Below are 19,652 nucleotides of genomic sequence, written 5' to 3' on the forward strand. Positions count from 1 at the left end.
ATTGATGCACGTCATTACCCAATTAGATATTTGAACAAATTAATGACTGTATAGCTATACCTAATAAAGTGGCCACTGAATGTAAAGCCTTCAAGTGACCCGAATAAAATAGATTATTTGGTGAAAATAGCAATAGTACCCACAGCTAAAACAAATAACATTGTCTTCAAAATATCTTGATGTATTCTGAAGATTAGTGCAGTATAAACAATTTCTTTCCTCTATGTTTTTACTCATCAATAATCTGTCATCAAAAGCAGAGGGAGCTTCACCAGGACCACTCCACTCTGTTCACCAGGATCACTCCACTCTGTTAACCAGAACCACTGCACAATGTTCACCAGGCCCACTCCATTCTGTTCACCAGGACCACTCCACTCTGTTCACCAGGATCACTCCATTTTCTTCACCAGGACCATTGCACTGTTTACCAGAATCACTCCATTCTGTTCACCAGGATCACTCCACTCTGTTAACCAGCATCACTGCACAGTGTTCACAAGGACCACTCCATTCTATTCACCAGGATTACTCCACTATGTTAAGCAAGATCACTCCACTCTGTTCACCAGGATCACTCTACTCTGTTCACCAGGATCGCTCCATTTTCTTCACCAGGACCATTCCACTGTTCATCAGAATCACTCCACTCTGTTCACCATGATCACTCCAATCTCTTCACCAGGATCACTCCACTCTCTTCACCTGGACCATTCCACTCTATTCACCAGGATCACTACATTCTGTTCACCAGGATCACTCCATTCTCTTCAGCAGGACCATTCCACTCTGTTCACTATGATCACTCTACTCTGTTCACCAGGACTACTCCACTCCACTTACCAGAATCATATCACACTCTTCACCTGGAACTCCACCCTATTCACCAGCTCCACTCCACTGCATTCAACAGGACAAGTCTAATCTGTTCACTTGGCCTATTCCACTCTGGTTGCCAGTACCAATCCAATCTGTTCACCAGGAAAACTCCACGCCGTTCACTACAATCACTCCACTCTATTCATCAGGACCACTCCACTCTCCTCACTAGGATAACTGCACAGTGTTCACAAGGAACAGTCCACTCTATTCACTAGGATCACTGCACTGTGTTCACAAGGACCACTCCTCTCTGTTCATCTAGATCGCTCCACTCCACTCACCACGACCACCACACGCTGTTCACCAGGACCACTCCAATGTGTTCACCAGGACCACTCCACACTGCTCACCTTCACCACAGCACTCTGTTCACCAGCACCACTCCACTTTATTCACCAGGACTAATCTACTTTGTTCACCAGAATCACTCCACTCTCTTCATCAGGACCACGTCACTCGACTCTGTTCACCAGGAGCACTCCACTTTATTCACCTGGACCAGTACATTCTGTTCACCTGGACCACTCCACTCTGTTCACCAGAATCCCTCTGTTCACCAGTACCCCTCCACTCTGTTCACCAGAATCCCTCTGTTCACCAGGACCACTCCACTCTGTTCACCAGAATCCCTCTGTTCACCAGTACCCCTCCACTCTGTTCACCAGAATCCCTCTGTTCACCAGTACCCCTCCACTCTGTTCACCAGAATCCCTCTGTTCACCAGGACCACTCCACTCTGTTCACCAGAATCCCTCTGTTCACCAGGACCACTCCACTCTGTTCACCAGAATCCCTCTGTTCACCAGTACCCCTCCACTCTGTTCACCAGAATCCCTCTGTTCACCAGGACCACTCCACTCTGTTCACCAGAATCCCTCTGTTCACCAGTACCCCTCCACTCGGTTCACCAGAATCCCTCTGTTCACCAGGACCACTCCACTCTGTTCACCAGAATCTCTCTGTTCACCAGGACCACTCTGCTCTGTTCATTCCATGCTGTTCACCAGGATCATTCCACTCTTTTCATGAGGGAATGAAACCAGAGTTCCCATACACACTATCATGAGGAGAATGTACAAATTCCTTACAGACAACAACTGGAATTGTACCCCAATCGCTGTTGCTATAAAGCATTCTGCCAATGGCTTTTCCAGCTTGTATGGGAACCAATCTGATCAACAGTCATCAATCTATGACATAAATTCTACCTCTTTCCACAGATGCTGCCTTACTTGTGAGTATTCCATGCATTTTCAATTTTATTTTAGATTTCCCTCATCTGCAGATTTTAAATTTCATTTTCAGTTAAATAAGGCAACAATGAACAGAACTCTAGCTGAACTGTATATTATGATGAGGAGGAATAGGAGGGCAGATCATTTCAGAATAGTTTCAGAATAACTGAGCCTCAGAGTAGCAAAGTTGCGAGTAGGAGAGGGAGGAGTGAGCTTGTGTCTGGAGTTAGTAAAGACAGAGGAAATTAGAAATTAGTAAGCCGCACTTGGGAAGCAGATTTTGTTAAATTACTTAGAACTATTATACTGTACATGATACAGAAACCAATAAAAATAATGTAAATAAACACAATTATAAACACATAAACCACTATTAATAAACATTGGTTATCTAGGTATGCAGCTGAAAGAGATGGAGGAGATCTTAAATTGATTTTTTTGCATCTGTATTTACTTGGAAGATAGACACAAAATCAAGAGGGGTATAGATAGGGTTAATGCAAGCAGGGCTTTTCCACGGAGGCTGGATGAGACTAGAACTGAAGGTCATAGGTTAAGGGTGAAAGATTTAATGTTGAAGGGGAACATTTTCATTTGGAGGGCAGCGCAAGTGTGGTACAAACTGTCAGTGGAAGCGATGGATGCGGTTTTGATAGCAATAGTTAAGAGAAGTTTGGATGGGTACATGGATAGGAGGGGTATGGGGTGCTTTGGTCTAGGTGCAGGTTGATGGGACTAGGCAGAAGTACAGTTCAGTGAACCAAAGGTGCCCTAGTGCTCTATGAGGTGCTTCGGCATGGAACTGGATCTCCAGTTGTGGCCTGCAGCCATCGACACAGCACTGAACTGAGGGACTCACTTGCTGTAGTTGTGCCCAGTGGTTCTTGGGCCAGTTTCTCTCACCTCCCGGCCCGTGGCTGTGGATTCACCTTTGGGGACTCCACAATGTGATGTTTAATATTGTGTGCTATTTGTTTGCACAATTTATCCTTTTTTTCTCATATTTGATGGTTTTGTTGTTCAGTTTTTTTTTACGGTGTTTCTTTGTTTTGTGACTACCTGCCTGTCACGTACCCCGTGACAGGAATAAAGAACCAGCAGAAATAGAAAACACTTTGGAGTCCAGTATTGCTATAAACTAATAATATTTATTAGTAACTACACAATACAGTGATAATAAATGTAAGTAAATCAAACAGGTTAGCAATGATTATATATATGTAAGTATATCAGTAAGTGTGGAAATATATGTATGAAAAACCAAGCTTCTTTAAGTCTAGGGATAAAAAGATATAGTCTTACGATGATGAATAAAGTTCAGTTCAGTTCAGTTCATGGTATTGAGTTGAGTAGTGATGGAGAGAGAGAGGGGGAGAGATTTGAATCTTCAGGTGAGCTGATGCCGTCGATCTCCTCGTTGTCCTTCAAAATCCTTTAAAAGTCACCGACTGTGACTTTAACAAAGGGGACCGGTTTTCTGTGGCGGAGTTATCCCCCAGGCAAGGGTGGACACATGGACAACTCCCCACCAGTCAACCCCTTTTCCTTTTCACTGCATCCGCCTGATCGATCCTCCAAAACCCACTTTTTTTTGCGGGCACAACAATGCTCATTCAGTGTCCAAAACATGTGTCTGAGGTCTATCATCTGACCTCCTATTTTATCTTCCCGTGCTGAGCATCAACTGTCATTCAAATAACTCCTCCTTCCTCTCTCTGTGTAAGAAATACAAGCAGGCAAAAGTCCTTGAGAAGTATCAACAACTTGCCGAAAATCAAAACATCCAGTGTCTATTAAATAACGTTGCCTTCGGTCACCATAGCAACTTATGAGCTGCTCGGTGCCATCTTCAACTCAGCAGAAATCCAAAAGTTAACCAGTTCTTAAAGTGACAGTCCAACAGTTAGTCTTCATCTCTCTTACAAACAAGTTGTTGGTGTTAAATAACGCTCTCTCTCTCTTTTCAAAAGCGCAGTTCATGGGGTAAACAAGCACAGTTCATAGGGGTAATTCAGGACCCTGTCACACTGCCTCACAAACCTGATTGAGTTTTTTGACAAAGTGACAAGAGAGATTGATGAGGGTAGAGCAGTGGATGTTGTCTACATGGATTTTAGTGAGGCGTTTGAAAAAGACCCTCATGTTCGGCTAATCCAGAAGATTAAGGTGCATGGGGACCGTGATGAATTGACTGTGTGGAATCAGAACTGGCTTGCACATAGAATTCAGAGGGTAGTGGTTGAAGGGACTTACTGGAGCTGAAGGTCTGTAATAGTGTTCTTCAGGGATCTGTGCTGGGATCTCTGCTGTTCTTATGTATATAAATGACCTGGATAAAAATGTAGATGGACGGGTTAGTAACTTGTGGATGATACCAAGACTGGTGGAGTTCTGGATAGTGTAGAAGACTGGCAAAGAATATAGCAAAATACAGATCAGTTGCAGATAAGGGCAGAGAAATGGTAGATGGAGTTTAACTCAGCTAAATGTGAGGTGTTGCACCTCAGTAGGGCAAATGAAAGGAGATAGTACATGGTTAAGGACAAGATCGTTAACAGCGTTGCTGAGCAGAGAGATTTGGAATTCAAGTTCATAGATCCTTGTAAGAGACTATGCAGGTTGATAGAATGGTTAAGAAGGCTTATGAAATGCTTGCTTTTATAAGTCGAGACACTGAGTTCAAAATTCAGGAGGTTATGTTGCAAATTTATAAAACTCTGGTTAGGACACATCTGGAATATTGCATACAGTTCTGGTCACCCCACAATAGGAGACATGTTGAGGTTTTGGAGAAGGTGTAGAAGAGGTTTACCATGCCTGGTTTAGACGGCGTGTGTAATCATGAGAGGCTAGATAAACTTGGGTTGTTTTCTCTGGAGTGCTGGAGACTGAGGGGAGATCTGATAGAGGCTTACAAGATTTACAAGATAGAGTAGACAGGGAGTGTCTGTTCCCCAGGGTTGAAATGTCTCATACCAGAAGGCATGCATTGTAGGCAAGAGGAGTAGGTTCAAAGAGGATGTGAGAGGTAAGTTTTTTACTTAGAGAGTCGTAGATGCCTGGAATGCTCTGCCTAGTATGGTGGTAGAAGCAAATGCATTGGAGGCTTTTAAAGGACGTTTTTATAGACACATAGGTAAAAGAAAGATGGAGGGATATGAACATTGTGTAGGTGGGAGGAATTAGTGTTTGGGTGTTTTTGATTTGTATTTTAGCTGGTTTGGCACAACATTGTGAGCTGAATGGCTTGTTCCTGTGTTGTACTCTTCAATGTTTCATGTTCTATGAACAGGGTTGTATACTGTATACATACTTTGATAATAAATGTACTTTGATCTTTGACCTTTGACTCTAAAACTAGCATTCAATGTTTCTTGACCCACTCTCTTGTACAATCTCTTTTCATTCTCTGTTTTTTTTAATGTGTTACTCATCCACCACTAAGCAACAACAAACTTTTGCGTAGGATTTCAACATATTTCCATTGTACTTCTCTTCTAGATGAACTGGTGGTATCCCATGAGCACCTGGCTTTAAATGTACTAAGACAGTGGTCAAGACTCCCTGGGACTGGATATAAGTTGGTTCCTGAACACGTTGAGACAAGGCCCCTCTACCATTTTGACAAGCCCGGCATTGAACAGGTGACATCAATATTCTGTGTGCAGTGCTGTTGGTTGCTAATACTGTGGCTGAGTTTCAAACCGTTATGTGTTTCATAGCCTTTTCATGTATTTCCATTACTTAACGATCAAACACATCCATCATGGTAACCTATGCACTTCCATTAAAAATCAAAATGAAGTTGCCCAATGTACTTTGATGAAGTGCACATTTTCCACGTCAGCCACTCTTCTCCACAGCACCTCAGCACTCTTCATCCCCCACCATGCATTGCCACTTTACACTAGCACTCCCCACACCTCATACCTACACTGACATAGTCGCTATCTGACTGTGTTTTCATATGTCCTGCTGTGACCAGCGGTCCTCTCAAACATTCTTGTACATTGTGTTTTGTAGGATTGCATTTATATTTATTTATTGTGTTTTTATTGTGTTCTTTGTGCTTAATTTTTTATGCTACATCAAACCTGGAGTAACCATCATTTCATTCTCCTTTACACTCGTGTACTGAAGAATGATAATAAACAGTCTTGAATCTTAAACCTTGAATTTCTGCAGTGCCTAGAGTGGAAGAGTGGAAGAGAAATTAGCCCACTGAGTCTACACCAACCATCCAATGCTCGTTTACACTAATCCTTCATGAATTCTCCGCATGTTCTCATCAACTCCCCCCACATTCTACCATTTGCGTACACACTGGGAGCAATTGCCGTGGCCAGTTAACCCACCAATCCAACTTTAGGGGAGGCATATGGACAGCATGTATCATTTATGCAGTTAGCACCTGAACTAGGGTCTATGGTGCTGTAAGGCTCTACTAGATGTGCCACTATGCCATGAAGGAGAATGAGGGAGATTTGATGCAAGTATATAAAATTAGGAGGGGCATCAATAGGGTAAATGCAGGTAGGCTTGTTCCTCTGAGTTTGAACTACTAGAACTAAAGGTCAACTGTTGAAGGTGAAAGGTAAAATGATTAAAGGAAATATGAGGGGGAATTTCTTCATTCAGAGGGCAGTGAGAGAGTGGAATGAGTTGCCAGCAGAAGGAGTGGATGTGTGTTTAATTGCAACATTTAAGAGAAATTTAGATAAGTATGTGGGTAGGCAGGGCCTGGAGGGCTATGGTCCTGGTCCAGGTCGATAGGACTAGTCAAATAATAGTTTGGCACAGACTAGATGGACGGTATAGCCTGCTTCTGTGCTTTAGTGCCCCGTGACTCCATGAAAGCTGCCAAATCACCAGCATTCTTGGATGCCTAGATGTCCACTCTATCAACATCCAAGATGAAGGATCAGTGACATCAATGTGACTTGAATTCCATCTGTCCTCACCCATGGGGGACTCATTAGCAGAAAAGTTGCCTCTCAGTCAGAGGGTTGTCTGTTCCAGGAATTTAATGTATAATCAATACTCATGTTCCAATGTCAAAAGTCACACAATTCTTCATAAAACATTACCTTAAACCCTTGCCACAAGAAAGCAGCATCTATCATCAAGGACCCCCATTATCCAGGACATACTCTCTTCTAGCTGCTGCCATCGTCAAGGAGGTAAAGGAGCCTTAGGTTCCACACTACCAGGTTTAGGAACAGTTTTTACCACTCAACCATAAAGCTGGATAACTTAACTCACCTCAACGGTGAACTAATTCCACAAACTACAGACTCATTTTTAAGGACTCCACAGCTCATGTTCCCTGTATTATTTATTTATTTTTATTTGTATAGTTTGTATTCTTTTGCACATTGGTTGTTGGTCTTTGTGCATAGATTCTGCTGTAATTCTCTGCTCTACTGTGAATGCTTGCTAGAAAATGAATCTCAAAGTGGTGTATGGTGACCTATTTTGAGATACAGAGTGGAACAGGCCCTTCTGCACAGTAACCGATCTATTTAACTCTGGCCCTATCGCAGGATAATTTACAATCACCAATTAACCTACTAAGCTTTGAAATGTGGAAGGAAACTGGAGCATCCGGAGTAAACCCATAGGGAGAACATAAAAACTCTGTATAGACAGTCCAGAATTGAACTCTGAAATTGGATGCTCCAAGCTGTAATAGCGTCACACTAACAGCTACGCTGCCATGGTGCCCCTACTTTACATACTTATAAAAACTTATGTACTTTGATAATAAACTTACATTGAATTTTGAAGTTTGCCACAAAGAGATAGCATAGCAAGACAATCACAGGGGTCTTACAGAGACTTATGGCTCATGCAGTTTGCCCAAGTAGCAAAAGGAACCACATTTGAAAGATAATTCTTTGGCTGTAAAACATCCTCAGGTCACAAAGGTATGAGTTCTTACGTTCAGCTGAAGGATAAGTGATAAAAGTCAGTTCCAAGCACGTTAACCCTGACAACATGAGGCTGTGTACGTGCTTCTGGATGAACCTATTCATTAAACTCTGTCGTTGTCAATTTACACTTCCAGCACGTTCACAGGAAATTCACAAGAACTGTCAATTTTGATGGATGCACTAATGACAGGCAATATCATATCCGCCTCTCATCTTCTCTCTTTTTCTATTCCTCATTCTGACTCCACTCTTACTCTTTCTCTTCTCTTCACCTGCCTTCTGGTGCCCCTCCTCCTTATATTTCTTCTGTGGTCCACAGAGTTCACCTTATCAATTCCTTCATCTTCACTGTTTACCTCTTCCATGCATCACCTCTCCCCCACCACCCGCTCCCCTTCACCTTGTTTCATCCATCACCTGCCAGCTTACACTCTTCCCCCTCTCACACCGCCCACCTTCTTATTCTGGCTTCTGCCTCCTTCCTCATCAGTTCTGATCAAGGGTCTCCCCACCAAACATCGACTCTTTATGCATTTCCATTGCTGCTACTTGCCCAGCTGTTCCTCCAGCATTTTGTGTGTGTTGCTCAATATTAGATCAGTAGCCTATTATGGAACAATAAAAAAAATTTTTTAAATCTATTCTCATTAATTTTGGTCTGTTGATGAAATCTGAGTCATGCTCATTGGTTAATAATGAGTATATGGTCTCAAGTATTAAATATAGCCATCTCTTTTGTAACTTGTGAAATTTTATTGCTCCTTCTTCAATATCAATTTGTTTTTGCTTTTAATATCTATCCAGGGCCGAGTTCAGATGTGGGTGGACATGTTCCCATTGGATATGCCCCCTCCAGGGCCACCTGTTGATATTTCTCCTCGCAAGCCTAAGGGGTAAACAAATGAATCTAACTGAATTTCAAAGAGAATTTATACATGCTCAATGGCCAATTTATTAGGTACATCTATACACTTGCTTGTTAATGCAAACATCCAATCAGCCAATCATGTAGCAGAAACTCAAAAGCGTGCAAACATGGACAAGAGATTCAGTTGTTGTTCAGACCAAACATCAAGAAATATGGTCTAAGTGGCTTTGGCCATGGAATGCTGCTGCTAGACAGGGTGGTTTGAGTATCTCAGAAATTACTGATTTCCACAAGACCATAAGATATAGGAACAGAATTAGGTCATTTGACCCATCGAGTCTGCTCACCATTTCATCATGACTGATCCAATTTTCCTCTCAGCCACAATCTCCCGCCTTCTCCCCATATCCCTTTATGCCCTGGCCAATCAAGAATCTATCGACCTCTGCCTTAAATATACATAAGATTTGACCTCCACAGCTGCCTGTGGCAAACAGTTCCACAGATTCACCACTCTCTGGCTAAAGAACTTCCTCTTCATCTCTATTCTAAAAGGACATCCCTATCTGAGGCTGTGTCCTTTGGTCTTAGCCTCTCCCACCATAGGAAACATCCCCTCCACATCCATTCTATCAAGGCCTTTCAACATTTGGTAAGTTTTAATTAGGTCACCCCTCATTCTTCTGAATTCTAATGAATGCAGAGAAAGGCCTATCAAACTCTCTTCATATGACAAGCCTTTCAATTTTGGAATCATTTTCTTGAATCTCCTTTGAACCGTCTCCAATGTCAGCACATTCTTTCTAAGATGAGGGGCCCAGAACTCCTCACAATACTCCAAGTGAGGCCACACCAGTGTTTCAGAAAGTCTCAACATTACATCCTTTCTTTTATTATCTAGTTCTCTTGAAATGAATGCTAACATTACATTTGCCTTCCTCACCACCTATTTCCTTTCTTCTGCCTCTCTCTCTTGTTGAACAGTAAAGTGACATTTGCAATTTTCCATTCCTCCAGAACCAGGCCAGAATCAATTGATTCTTGAAAGATCAGTATCAATGCCTCCACAATCTCTTCAGCCACCTCTTTCAGAACCTTGGGGATGTATATCATCCAGTCCAGGTGACTTATCTACCTTCATACCTTTCAGTTTCCCAAGCATCTTCACCCTACTAATGGCAACTTTACCCACTTTTGTCCCCTGATATTCTTGAACTTTCGGCATACTGCTAGTGTCTTCCACATCAAAGACTGATGCAAAACACTTCTTCAGTTCATCTGCTATTTCTTTGTCCCCTATTACTATGTCTCCAGCATCATTTTACACTGGTCTGATATCTACTCAATTTCTGTTTCACACTTTATATATCCAAAGAAACTTTTAGTATCTTCTTTAATATTATTGGCTAGCTTGCCTTCATATTCCATCTTTTCCTTCTTTGTGATTTTTTTAGTTGCTTTCTATTGGATTTTAAAAGCTTCCCAATCGTCTAACTTCCCAGTAATTTTTGCTGTATTATGTGCCTACTCTTTACTTTTATGTTGGCTTTGACTTCTTGTGTCATCCTGCCTTTAGAATACTTTTTCTTCTTTGGGATGTATACCTGTATATCTCCTGTGGGGTTTTCGTGCACAACACTCTCTAGAGCTTAGAGCGAATGGTGTGAAAAACAAAAAACATCCAGTGAGCAGCAGTTTTGTGGGTGAAAATGCCCTGTTAATGAGAGAGTTTAGAGGAGAGTGGCCAGAATGGTTCAAACTGACAGGAAGGTGACAGTTACTCAAATAAGCACGTGTACAAAAGAGCATCTTTGACGCACAACATTTTGAACCTTGAACCTCTACAGCAGCAGAGGACCCTGAATATGTATTCAATGACTACTTTATTAGGTACAGGGGTACCAAATAAAGCAGCCACTGAGTGCATTTATTTCTGAAGATGCCAGAGGGTTGCTTTAAAGATGTTAAATATACAGTAAATCCTTGTGAGATTATGTTATAATATTATCACATGTGTGTGTTGCAGATACTCTGCCATATCATCCTCTTATGGACTTCTTCCTCGACATCAGGTCGGAGACAGTATATTGCTTCTTCAGTGCCTTGTCCACCCACACAATCATCTGAGCTCCATGTCTTTCCCATCTCACTTACCTCTCATCCTCACTACTCTCCTCTCTGTCCTCCTGGACTGGAATGGAGGAACTCTGGTTTCTGGTTCTGAGAAACAAAGGGTTAACATATGAGGAGTGTTTGATGGCTCTGGGCCTATACTCAGTCGAGTTTAGAAGAATGAGGGGCGATCTCCTTGAAACCTATTGAATATTGAAAGGCCTAAATGGAGTGGATTTGGAGTGAATATTTCCAACAGTTGGGGAGCCTAGGATCAGAGGGCACAGCCTCAGAATGTGCAGATGTTCCTTTAGAAGAGTGATGAGGAGGAATTTCATTAGTCAGAGGGTGGTTAATCTGTGGAATTCATTACCACAGACAGTCTGTGGAAGCCAAGTCACTGAGTATATTTAACATGGAGTTTGATCAGTAAAGACATGAAAATCCTGAAAATTCACCCCAAATATCCGCGGGTCATTCCTAATCATTTGCATTTCTCCTTGACCATTAATTAATTTCATCTTTTGCCTGCTCCTTTCTGTCCATTAATCATCAGGTTCTATAAATAATTTCTCAAGTATCACAAGTATCCGAATTTCTCAATTCCATATGTATCGCACTCTATATTACGTCCTCCTCCATTCGTCCTTCACAAACAAGAGGAAATCTGCAGATGCTGGAACCCCAAGCAACACACACAAAATTCTGGATGAACTCAGCAGGCCAGGCAGCGTCTATGGAACAGAGCACAGTTGACGTTTCGGGCTGAGACCCTTCGGCAGGACTGATGAAAGATCTCGCCCCGAAACATTGATTGTTTATTCTTTTCCATCAATGCAGCCTGGCCTGCTGAGTTCCTCCAGCATTTTCTGTGTATCACTCATCCCTCCGCATTTTTCTTCCTCCTGGCACTTACCCCTGTGAACAAGACAGGTGCTACACCTGCCTCTATACCTCTTCCATTAACCCATTCATGGCCTCAAACAGTCCTTCCAGGTGAAGTGTCATTTCACTTGTGAGTCTGTTGGTGTCATCTACTGTGTCCCGGTGCAGCCTGGTCTACATCAGTGAGACTCGGTACAGGTTGGTGGAACCACTCCTTCGAGCACTTCCATGCTGTCCAACACAAAAGGCAGAATTTCCCGGTGGCTAACTACTACAATTCAACTTCCATTCCCACAAAAAATGCTGTGGAACGCAGCAGGCCAGGCAGCATCTCTAGGAAGAGGTACAGTCGATGTTTCGGGCCGGGCCCTTCGTCAGGACTAACTGAAAGAAGAGATAGTAAAAGATTTGAAAGTAGGAGGGGGAGGAGGAGATCGAAAATGATAGGAGAAGAGAGGAGGGGAAGGTTGGATCTAAGAGCTGGACAGGTGATAGGAAAAAGGGAAACCAGACTGGAGAAGGGAGAGGATCACGGGACGGGAAGCCTGGGGAGAGAGAGAAGGGGGGAGGGGAGCCCGGAGGGTGGAGAGCAGGCAAGGAGTTATAGTGAGAGGGACAGAGGGAGAAAAAAGAGAGAGAGAAAAATAGGGGGAGAAAAAATATATATTAAATAAATAAATAAGGGATGGGGTGTGAAAGGGAGGAGGAACATTAACGGAAGTTAGAGAAGTCAATATTCATGCCATCAGGTTGGAGGCTACCAAGACGGAATATAAGGTGTTGTTCCTCCAACCTGAGTATGGCTTCATCTTGACAGTAGAGGAGGCCGTGGATAGACATATTAGAATGGGAATAGGATGTGGAATTAAAATGTGTGGCCACTGGGAGATCCTGCTTTCTCTGGCGGACAGTGCGTAGGTGTTCAGCGAAATGGTCTCCCAGCCTGTGTCGGGTCTCGTCAATATATAGAAGGCCACATCAGGAGCACCGGACGCAGTATATCACCCCAGCCGACTCACAGATGAAGTGTCGCCTCACCTGGAAGGACTGTCTGGGGCCGTGAATGGTGGTGAGGGAGGAAGTGTAAGGGCATGTGCAGCACTTGTTCCGCTTACAAGGATAAGTGCTGGGAGGGAGATCGGTGGAAAGGGATGGGGGGGAACGAATGGACAAGGGAGTCGCGTAGGGAGCGATCCCCGCGGAAAGCAGCTTCCCTTCCTCCACTATCAACTCAAGGGAGTTGCGTAGGGAGCGATCCCTGCGGAAAGTAGAGGGGGCGAGGGAAAGATGTGTTTGCTAGTGGGATCCCGTTGGAGGTGGCGGAAGTTACGGAGAATTATATGTTGGACCCGGAGGCTGGTGGGGTGGTAGGTGAGGACCAGGGGAACCCTATTCTTAGTGGGGTGGCGGGAGGATGGGGTGAGAGCAGATGTATGTGACCTTATATTCCATCTGGGTCGCTTCCAACCTGATGGCATGAATATTGACTTCTCTAACTTCCGTTAATGACCCTCCTCCCTTTCACACCCCATCCTTTATTTATTTATTTAATATATATTTTTATTTTTTCCCCTTTTTTTCTCTCTCTTTTTTCTCCCTCTGTCCCTCTCACTATAACTCTTTGCCTGCTGTCCACCCTCCGGGCTCCCCTCCCCCCTTCTCTCTCTCCCCAGGCTTCCCGTCCCATGACCCTCTCCCTTCTCCAGCCTCGTATCCCTTTTGCCAATCAACTTTCCAGTTCTTAGATCCACCCCTCCCCTCCTGTCTTCTCCTATCATTTTGGATCTCCCCCTCCCCCTCCTACTTTCAAACTTCTTACTATCTCTTCTTTTAGTCAATCCTGACGAAAGGTCCCGGCCCGAAACGTCAACTGTACCTCTTCCTATGGATGCTGCCTGGCCTGCTGCGTTCACCAGAATTTTTTGTGTGTGTTGCTTGAATTTCCAGCATCTGCAGATTTCCTCGTGTCTCCACTCCTATTCCTACGTTTGTCCATGGTCTCCTCTCGTGCCACAATAATGCCATACTCAGGTTGGATAGCCTCCACCATGATGGAATGAATTTCAATTTCACTAACTTCTAGTAATTACATCCATTCCTCCTTCCCACTTTTTTAATTCCATTCTGGCTCCCCTCTTACCCCTTCTCTTTTCCTTACCTGCCAAATCTCCTCCTTCAGGTGTCCCTCCTCCTTTTCAGAGAATTCTCCTTTTAAATTCTTTTTTCTTCAGCCCTTTGCCTTTTCCACCTGTTGTCTCCCAGCTTCTCTCTTCATTCCCCCTCCCCATCCACCTACATTTCCCCTCACATGGTTTCACTATTCACCTTCCAGTTTGTATTCCTTCCCCACCCCCACCTTATTTTGGCTTCAAATCCCTTCCTTTCCAGTCCTGATGAAGGGTCTCAGCTTGAAATTCAACCGTTCAGTCCATCCATAGACTCTGCCTGACCTGATGAGTTCTTCCAGCATTTTGTGCATGTTGCTCTGGATTTCCAACATCTGCAGAACCTCTTGTGCATGACAGATATAAAAGTACCCGAATAAAGTCAGATTGTCTCTGGGTTGATGCCTGTACTAAGCATCTTGCCTTGAATGAATATGAGTTTCTCTCTGACAAAGTGTTGTATGTGATTACAGGTATGAACTAAGAATAATTATTTGGAATACTGAAGATGTTGCACTAGAAGATCAGAATATTATTACTGGTCAAAAATCAAGTGACATCTATATCAAGGGGTAAGAATTTCATATGATTGAAATTTAAGTTTTAGTTAAATTGAAAACTGAGGTGTCATCTGCTGTGTCCTGGTGCAGCCTGTTGAAAACTGGGATTTAACTATATTCATAATTTTGTGAAGACTTTATAAAGTGAAACAAATTTAACTATTACATTACTTTTCAGACCAGATCTGGAGTTTACTCTTTAATACATGAAAGGTTAGATGTTGTCTGACATATCAAGTGTTTTCAGTATTTTCTGTTTTTAATTACAAATTGCTTTTAGGCCATAAGACATGGGAGCAGAATTAGGACATCTGGCCCATTGAGTCTGCTCCACCATTCAATCATGGCTGATTTTTTTTTTCCTCTCCTCATCCCAGTTCCTGGCCTTCTCCCCGTAACCTTTGATGCCATATCCATTTAAAAACCTATCAATCTCTGCCTTAAATACACCCAACGACCTGGCCTCTACAGCTGCATGTGGCAACAAATTCCACAAATTCACCACCCTTTAGCTAAAGAAATTTCTCCGCATCTCTGTTTTGAAAGGGTGCCCCTTTATCCTGAGGCTGTGCCCTCCTGTCATAGACTCACATTGGGAACCATCCTTTCCACATCTACTCGGTCTAGGCCTTTCAACATTAGAAATGTTTCAATAAGATCCCACCTCATCCTTCTGAATTTCAGCGAGTACAGACCCAGAGCCATCAAATGTTCCTTGTATGATAACCCTTTCATTTCTGGAATCATCCTTGTGAACTTTCTCTGGACCCTCTCCAATGCCAGCATGCCTTTTCTAAGATGAGGGGCCCAAAACTGTTCACAATACTCAAGGTGAGGCCTCACCAGTGCCTTATAAAGCCTCAGCATCACATCCTTGCTCTTGTATTCTAGATCTCTTGAAATAAATGCTAACATGGCATTTGCCTTCCTCACCACCAACTCAACATACAAGTTGACCTTTAGGGTGTTCTGAACAAGGACTCCCAAGTCCCTTTGCATCTCAGATTTTCTCCCTGTTTAGAAAATAGTCCTCACATTTATTTCTACTACCAAAGTACATGACCATGCATTTTCCAACATTGTATCTCATTTGTCACTTTCTTGCCCATTCTCCTAACCTGTCTAAGTCCTTCTGCATCCTATCTGTTTCCTCAACACTACCTGCCCCTCCACCAATTATTTTCATTTTAATGAATTAAACAAATCATGTTCTCAGTATTACATGTTAACTTTTTTTACTTTTGCAGTTTGTCTTCTTTTTGCACATTGGTTGTTTATCAGTCTTTGTGTGTAGTTTTTCATTGATTCCATTGTATTTCTTTGTTCTCCAATAAAATGAATATTACAAGGTGAATATATGTACTTTGATAATAAATTTAGCTGACCTTATTGGATATCTCATTTGCACATGATCTTAATCTCACATAATTGTGCTTTGAAAATGAACATTTATTTTGTGGATGAGAAGTTATGTGTTGGCAATCCGAGTACAAACAGAACTAAATCAGCTATTATCAATAGTGAGTTTAAACATTAAACTGCTATGACATACAGTTAGTCTAACTGCCACTGGGTAGGAGGTACAGCAGCTATAGGTCCTACACCACCAGGTTCAGGAACAGTTATTATCCTACAGCCATCAGACTCCTGAACCAGCATGGATAACTTCACTCGCGTCAACTCTCAACTGATCCCACAAACTCACTTTCAAGGACTCAACAACTCATGTTCTCAGTACTGTTTGTTCACTTTAAAAAAAAATATTTGCACAATTTCCCTTCTTTTGCACATTGGTTGTTTGTCAGTCTTTATTTATGTATAGTTTTTCATAAACTCTGTTGAATCTCTTTACTTCTCTGGAAATGCCAATGAGAAAATAAATCTCAAGGTAATAAATGGTGACATAATGTATCTTTAAAATAAGCCAACTTTTTGTTAACGGTAGTTTAGGTTGGGTGCAGCTGCATTATATCTCAAAGTTTTAAACAATTGGCAAGTTGAATTGGATCTGACTAATGAGTAGCAGAATACTATATGCTCGATGACCTGAAGCTATTCCAGAATGCATTAATGCCTTAGATTCAAACATAGAATGATGAATGTAATTGTTCTCCTAAAAACAAAATTTACAAATATATTGGGGCAGATCTGCCCACCCAACACTTCAACCTCAGAACATCCAGCAGTGATTTCTACCCTTAGAGTCATGGAGATACAGCAAACCACAGCACAGAAACAGGTCCTTCAGCTCACCCAGTTCATTCCGAACCATTTAAACCGCCTAGTCCCATCAACCTGCACCTGGAGCATAGCCTCCATACCCCTCCCAACATTGTACCTATGCAAACTGATCTTAAGCATTGAAATTGAAATGGCATCCACCACTTCTGCTGTCAGCTCATTCCACACTCTCACCACTCTTTGAGTGAGAAAGTTTTCCCTCATGTTCCCCTTAAACTTTTCACCTCCACCCTTAACTGATGCCTTCTAGTTGTAGGCTCACCCAAACCCAGTGGAAAAAGCCTGCTTACATTTATCCTGTCTACGCCCCTTATAATTTTGTATATCAAATCTCTCAATCATCTACGTTCCAAAGAATAAAGTCTATTCTATTCAATATTTCCTTATAACTCAGGTCCTCTAGTCCCAGCAACATCCTTGTAAATTTTCAATGTACTCTTTCAATCTTATTTACATCTTTCCTGTAGGTTGATGAACAAAATTGTAAACAATATTCTAAATTACAATATGCCTCACCAATGTCTTATACAACTTCAACATAACATCCAGCTCCTGTACTCAATATGTTGATCAATGAAGGGCAGTGTCTTAATTACCTTATCTATCTGTGATGCCACTTTCAATGAATTATGGATCTGTATTCCCAGATCACTTTGTTCTACCTCACTCCTCACTTTCCTACTGCTCACTATGTAAGATCTACCCTGGTTGGTCCTACCAAAGTGCAACACCTCACACTTGTCTACATTAAATTCCTTTTGCCATTTTTCAGCCCACTTTCCAAATGGTCCAGAGCCCGTTACAAGCTTTGATTGTCTTCCTTGGTGGCATTCACAGATTTGTTGGTCCAGTTAACCACATTATCATCCAGATCATTGATATAGATGACAAACAACAATGGACCCATCACTCTACTAGTCACAGGCTTCCAGTCAGAGAGGCAAGCATCTACTACTACTCTCTGGCTTCTCCCACAAAGCCAATGTCTAATCCAATTTACTACCTCATCTTGATTGCCAATCGACTGGACCTTCTTGACCAACCTCCCATGTGGGACCTTGTCAAGTGTGTTGCTAATGTCCATCCACTGCCTTACCTTCATCAACTTTCCTGGTAACATCCTCAAAAATCTTATTAAGATCGGTTACCATGCACAAAGCCAGTTGACTATCCCTAATCAATCCTTACCTATCAAAATACTAATATATCTTGTCTCTTTGAATACCTTCCTACTACTGATCTCAGACTCACTGGTCTATAACTTCCTGGTTTATTTTTAAAGCCTTTCTTAAACAGTGGAACAACATTAGCTATCCTCCAGTCCTCTGGTACCTCATCTGTTGTTAAGGATAATTTAAATATCTCGGCTACTGCTCCTGCAGTTCCTGCACTTACTTCCCACAGGATCCGAGGGAACACTTTGTCAGGCCCTAGGGGTTTACCCACACTAATTTGCGTCAGGACAGCAAACACCTCCTCCTCTGTAATTTATATAGAGGTACATGACCTTGCTGCTGATTTACCTCACTTCTATAAACTCTGTGTCCATCTCCTGAGTACATTTAGATGTAAAAAATCCATTTAAGACCTCCCCCATCACATTTGGCTTCATGTATGGATTACCATTTCAGTCTTCCAGAGGACTAATTTTGTCCCTTGAAATCCTTTTGTTTTTAACAAATCGTAGAATCCCTGAGGTACCTGGGCCTTAGCACTCAGATCTGCAGCTGGATCTTCAACTTCCTCACAGACAGGACCCAGGCTGTAAAAATAGGGGACAAGCTCTCCTCTACAATCACTCTGAGCACCGGTGCCCCACAAGGCTGTGTACTCAGCCCCCTGCTGTACTCACTGTACACCCATGATTGTGTAGCCAAGTTTCCATCGAACTCAATATACAAGTTTGCTGATGACACAACAATTGTAGGCCATATCTCGGGTAATGATGAGTTTGAGTACAGAGAGGAAATTAAGAACCTGGCGTCATAGAGAATAAGGTTACAGAGAAAGGTTGAACAAGTTAAGTCTTTATTCTTTGGAGCGTAGAAGGTTGAGGGAGGACTTGATAGAGGTGTTTAAAATTATGAGGGGGATGGACAGAGTTGACGTGGTTAGGCTTTTTCCATTGAGAATGGGAGAGATTCAAACAACAGGACATGAGTTGAGAGTTAAAGGGCAAAAGTTTAGAGGTAACATGAGGGGGAACTTCTTTACTCAGAGAGTGGCAGCTGTGTGGAACGAGCTTACAGCAGAAGTGGTTGAGGTAGGTTCGATGTTGTCATTTAAAGTTAAATTGGATAGATATATAGACAGGAAAGAAATGGAGGGTTATGGGCTGAGTGCAGGTCGGTGGGACCAGGTGAGAGTAGGAGTTCGGCACTGACTAGAAGGGCCGAGATGGCCTGTTTCCGTGCTGTAATTGTTATATGGTTATATGGTGCAAAGACAATAACCTATCCCTCAACATCAGCAAGACAAAGGAATTGGTTGTTGACTTCAAAAGGAGTAGCGGACCGCATGACCCAATTTACATCGGTGGTGCGCAAGTGGAACGGGTCAAAAGCTTTAAGTTCTTTGGGGTCAATATCACAAATGACCTGACTTGGTCTAACCAAGCAGAGTTCACTGCCAAGAAGGCCCACCAGCGCCTTTACTTCCTGAGAAAACTAAAGAAATTTCGCCTGTCCCCTAAAACCCTCACTAATTTTTATAGATGCACCGTAGAAAGCATTCTTCTAGGGTGCATCACAACCTGGTATGGAAGTTGTCCT

The 19,652-nt window shown here is 42.5% G+C and overlaps 1 protein-coding gene across 1 annotated transcript in view; it reads left to right on the forward strand.

Moving 5' to 3' along the window:
• The window catches only part of fer1l6 (fer-1 like family member 6), a 311,731-nt gene that overhangs the window by 275,765 nt on the left and 16,314 nt on the right, over nucleotides 1-19,652 (forward strand). The window contains exons 35-37 of the mRNA XM_072267285.1: nucleotides 5,619-5,761; nucleotides 8,855-8,943; nucleotides 14,554-14,652. Coding sequence (XP_072123386.1) covers nucleotides 5,619-5,761; nucleotides 8,855-8,943; nucleotides 14,554-14,652 — 331 coding nt within the window. The remainder of the gene's footprint in view (nucleotides 1-5,618; nucleotides 5,762-8,854; nucleotides 8,944-14,553; nucleotides 14,653-19,652) is intronic.

Source organism: Mobula birostris, chromosome 9, assembly GCF_030028105.1.
Source record: "Mobula birostris isolate sMobBir1 chromosome 9, sMobBir1.hap1, whole genome shotgun sequence".
NCBI lineage: Eukaryota > Metazoa > Chordata > Chondrichthyes > Myliobatiformes > Myliobatidae > Mobula > Mobula birostris.